Source organism: Anastrepha ludens, chromosome 2 (assembly GCF_028408465.1).
Source record: "Anastrepha ludens isolate Willacy chromosome 2, idAnaLude1.1, whole genome shotgun sequence".
Classification (NCBI taxonomy): domain Eukaryota; kingdom Metazoa; phylum Arthropoda; class Insecta; order Diptera; family Tephritidae; genus Anastrepha; species Anastrepha ludens.
In genome coordinates, this window is record NC_071498.1 from 36,216,325 (window position 1) to 36,221,533 (window position 5,209).

General features: G+C 34.3%; 1 protein-coding gene across 1 annotated transcript; it reads right to left on the bottom strand.

Annotated features, from left to right (window-relative positions):
• Positions 1-1,295: 1,295 nt before the first annotated feature.
• On the bottom strand, positions 1,296-3,190 carry LOC128857831 (uncharacterized). Its single transcript, XM_054093650.1, has 4 exons — positions 3,080-3,190; positions 2,649-2,956; positions 1,523-1,633; positions 1,296-1,461 (listed from the first exon to the last, which is right to left on the bottom strand). The coding sequence occupies exons 1-4, from the start codon at positions 3,188-3,190 to the stop codon at positions 1,296-1,298; spliced, it is 696 nt and encodes a 231-aa protein (XP_053949625.1).
• Between the last annotated feature and the right edge of the window lie 2,019 nt (positions 3,191-5,209).

The window sequence follows — 5,209 nt, forward strand, 5'->3', positions numbered from 1 at the left end:
GCGTAACTATATAAAATTGATTAGTGAATTATGCAGCGGTTAACGAATATTTCCCTTCCTAGGACTTGCTAAATTTCTTGAAATAGCCTTCCCGACACTCCTACCCTTGTGCTTGACATTGCTCGTGCTCCAATAAGCTTGTCTAACAAAATTGAAAAATTTTTCACCACAGACTTTAGTTCATCGTACAGGTTTTTGAGTGCTGTAGTCTCTAGGATTGGAATCAGTGAACACAATTCTTCAGTAGTATTAAATTTGGTGTTAATACCACGTAAATATATGGCGAGTTACGCTGTATCGCTAATATCGCAACTCTCATCAGGTGCCAAAGAACAGTATTCGAATTTTGCAATGCGTTCACGAAGCTTTGTTGCTATGTTCTCGGACAAGTCTTCAATTCTCCTTGTAATGGTAAATCTTCATAAACTAATGTTTGAAATAAAATTAATTTGATCAGGAAAATACTATTTCTGCAACAGCAGTCAGACATTCCTGCATCACCTCTCCATCCGCAAAGTTTAATTTTATTTTTTTGCCAGTATTCGACTGACAACGACATGTTTGAACAAGTCACAGACAATTGAGTAACTCGTCACATAAATATGTTTGACAGATCAAATTAAGAAGCTATATATATTTTGGTTCATAAATTTAAATTGTACGCAGATACAGTAGAATTCGATGTTCTTTTGAAATTATTATGCTACTTTATGCATATTTTTTTTTTAAGTTGTATTATGGTAAGGCCTGATTGGGTTAGATAGGTTACATATATAGTAATGGAATCACGGCGAACTCGCGTATGTTTAATATTGCAGTGTATTTTTCTGCTTCACCCCTTTTTACAATGCAAACTGAGGTATTTGCCTAGTGTAGCACAACATCTGTTTGTTGCGTTCTAAATCTCCATGACAGACTAAAAGGTATTCTTTTATTGTTGTAAGCTGGCCTTCAAAAATACTGCAGCGAGTGGGCAGTCTTTGCGTGCAAAATTTATAAATGAATTTATATACTAAAAACAGAAGAAAATTATATGTATTGAAGACCGTCAACATCATCATCAATTCCTTTTGCCCCGAATGGAACACAGTGCTTCCAACTGCAACGTAGGGCTGAAGACATTTGAAAACAGCGTTGGAACATCAATATCATAGAATATACTCGTATGTATGTATGTTAAAATGAAAATACTTGCTTGAGTAAAACGACCTAATTTGTATTTTGTACTTTTTATTGCTTTCACTTTTTCCTCATTAAGTCGGAATAAATTTAATGTTTTAAAAAATCTGTAAATATCAGTTATTGTCAAAAATCACATATGTTATCACATCAAGCAAACTTTTTCTACAAATAGGATAAAGTTTTTTACAATCTAAACCGCGAATTCCAGATTTTTCTGCTGCCTCGTAAGCTTTACGCTGCTCATCTTCACTTGGATGGAATCCCAAATGCCACGAAGGACTAAATTATAAAGAAAACGTTAATATAGAATTTCAATTATTTCGGTTTCTGTTTAAATTACGTGAGTATGAAAGCAATCAAATCTATAATCAAATGACGCTGCTCGACTTCAAAAGGATGTTTAGCTAAATCGCAAACGCTCTGGAATAGACAACTAGAGTGATAGCCATAGCTTGAAAGAAGAAGATAAAATATATTTTTGCTTAATTATTTTAAAAACTTTAAATATACAGTTAACTTTAAAATTTATTGATTTGAAAATATATCTAAGTTTTAATATTTTGAAATAAATGTATTTTGATAAAAACCCTTTGCAAAGCATTGTAGTGCTGTGATGTGGTCTTCTCTGAACAATTGATGTGAGGTTTTTCAAAGCATTTGACAATGTCAATTACTCAATTTTCCATTTATTTATTTTATCACTTTACTTTTCTTTGAATTCTGAAGACTTGACTCTTGTATTTACAAGACTGTTGCAAGTCGAAAAAATCAACTAAGTATTTTAACCTTTTCTTCTCTAAATATCATTTTGTAAACTTTACTTCTTATCAAATCGCCGGAAATTAACATGACAACCGGTTCCACGTTTTAGAAAAAGCAACGGGTTTTACCAAACTATCTATTGGCTGTCGCTTCAGCAATCTTTGCAATATTTTATTCGTAACTGGTATTGTCCGCTGCTGCGTGTACCGGATAAGCCTCCGTTCGAGAGATATTTTGGTTAGCCGCAGTTTATATTATGGATGAAATCATTTTACAAAAAGATCTGCTCAGAAGACCCTGAAGACTCATTGCGTGTGGATCACTTGATTCGTATAGCTCATGTCGGTCGGCGGTCATGCGCGTGTTCTTGTGCAAGTCACACATTAAACCACCTCTAGGACCTCATGGAGCTCAACGAATCAGCAGAACTACTCTTCCCTGTTGCCCCTTACTTCCTTTCTTCCCGCTCAAATCTCCGTGTGAGGTTTAACCAGTTGTTTTTGGTTCATACTGTCCGTTATATAATATTCTGTTAGGTTTTTAAATATGTGCAAGTAAGTGACCCGAAAGAGCCTAGAGTAAGAAAAATCGAACGTTTTTTAGTAAATTTTCCGCCATATTAGGCTCACTTGACTTGCTTACAAATGTACTCGTACATGTATACTCATGTGTATGATTACTCTCTAGCCTATTTTCTTCGTTACCTTTCTATCAAACGTTCGATTGCCCTGTACAATTCACCAGCTGTAAAATCGAAAATGTGTCTATTTCCTATCGCATCCATCCACTCTGGAAACGAGTCAGTACTGTTAAATGAGTCCATGTATTTTCTCACTACTTCGCTGAACCTTCGATTACGAACATTAAAGCGTTCCTCCACGGGCCAAATGGGCACATTGTAGAAAGACGCTGGATCATAGGGCATCATATAATTCATTTGAATGCCCCAATCCCAGAGGACTTTACGCTTTGGTGGCAAGTCCGCAATCGGATAGGATATAGAAGCTGTTATCTGAAAAGTTATAAATAAATGAGAAAAACTGTTCGCCATAAATCATTTTAAGGTATTTTAAAATTTAAAATTAAAATTATTTAAAATCAATTTTTTTTTCTTTTTTAATTAAAACTTAATTACCTGTATCACGGTATTATTAGGATAAAACAAATACGCTGCAGTCATTTGAAAAGTTCTAAAGCAAATGCTTACGAAGATGTAAATATTGGTGACACAATTCCACGGCAACATGTTGTCAACTGTTAGTAGTTGTTGCTAAAAACACACGCTTGAGTGTCAAAGAGTTGGCCATTGTGATTTGGTTGCATTAGGGATGGATTACAGTGGGGAAAGTTTGCTTAACCGCACTCACGGAATAAGCTAAAAATAACTGTTAAGATTTTTGTTTCGGAATCAAGTTAAAATAGACAGCGTTTCCTATCTTCTTGACACTATCTAAGCAATCCTCTATGTAAACTTCTTCAATTCAAATTCCTTTCACTTTTGAATAAAAACTACTACTCGAAAGTGCCTGGGCACCTCACCCTCAGAATAACTGCTACAAAATCTGTAAGAAACTTCTCGTTGTTAGATACAAAACACTGACGTTAGAAAGGCAGTTGACCCGACTTTGGAATTCTCTTCCCTAAAATTTAATATCAATTTGTAATATAACCATATTTAAACGCTAACTTCAGGGATATACTAGCACTTATACAGATAATATAAATTCACAAGTACTTTTCTCGTTTGTTTTAAATTTTATACTTCATTGGTTTACTTCCATTGCTTCCAAGGTCGATATGCTTAAAGATTGAACGCACCTCATTTCGACTATTGCGGAAGCTACAGGAATGAGGCGGAATAATATTTTGTCAGGCATATTTTCTGTCACTGTTTTGGCTTAGATACTTTGGCTAATCGTTCCTGAATGATATAAAGAGTGGTTAAGTTTCAAGGGCCGGTGTTGATTTTGAATGAAATAAAATTTTTTTTTTTAAATTATTGTCATTTCTCTTTATTATGATAATACTGGTATGGCTCAATTACGTATTGGCCAAATGGCCGCCGCGACCTCGTTGGCACACCTCCATCCGATGGTCCAAATTTTCGATGACGCTGAGGCATAATTGAGGTTCTATGCCGTTAATGTGCCGAATTATCTCATCCTTTAGATCTTGAATTGTTACTGGCTTATCGACGTACACCTTTTCTTTCAAATAACCCCAAAGAAAGAAGTCCAACGGTGTCAAATCACATGATCTTGGGGGCCAATTGACAACGCCACTGAGGTGAAAATGTGCCTCATCACTGAAGATGAAGTGCGCGATATGCATTATGATTTGAACGCCCGTTTTCATAATAAGCTTGAATAACTTTAACACGTTTCTCGATTTTGTATCTTTCCATAGTTCAAATTGAGTTAGTCTGAAATTGAAAAATTTCAAATGAAGTACAGAAAAAACTTGACGTTTAGGTGTGGTTCACATTCAATATCGGCCCTTGAAATTTAACCACCCTTTATGTAAAAACGCTCGCTGACTCCGAAAATCGAGTGTTTTTTTGTTGTTGGGTTAAAAATTTAGAACTTAAGTAGAAACCAATCTTTTTATACTTCGCACCTTTTCAAACATACATAAAATCCCTATCCTGGTTGTCCCATGATTAAATTGTATTAAACAAATATCAAATAATCTTTACGCTAGTGTTTGGCACAGATTTACTCTTCCAGTTTCGTTTTCGAAAACTTTTTCTGCATTTTTTAAGTTTGTAAGTTTTTGGTTTTGCAACAATTATGTTGAATGTTTGCATTTAATCTAAAATTTTTTCAAAATCTTCGTTGCCGTTCACTTGCCTCATCTTTCTCCCAATTTTCAATCACATTTTGTACAGTCTGTTTAGTTTTAACTTTTTCATAATTTTCTTTGAGAAAACTGCAGACTTTTAAACTGACTGTTCAAAACTTCGTCTTCTTCCATTTGAAAAAAAAAACTTTGAGATAGAACTTTGACACTACGGCATATTTATCGCTCTTTTGGTGGTGAAATTGCATGTCGATAGCATTGAAAATTCTCGAATTCATTAAAAATGCTGCCAGATGTTGACTATTGGAATGTAAGTTTAACCTAGTCTTAAAATCACGAAATCTCACATATTTTCCATGTAAACCTTTTTGTGTTTGTTTTCAATGTTATGCGCTTAAGTACTTTTCCTGAACAATTAAGCAATATTTTTAAGATTAAAATTTTAAAATTAAATTTTAAGTGCTTA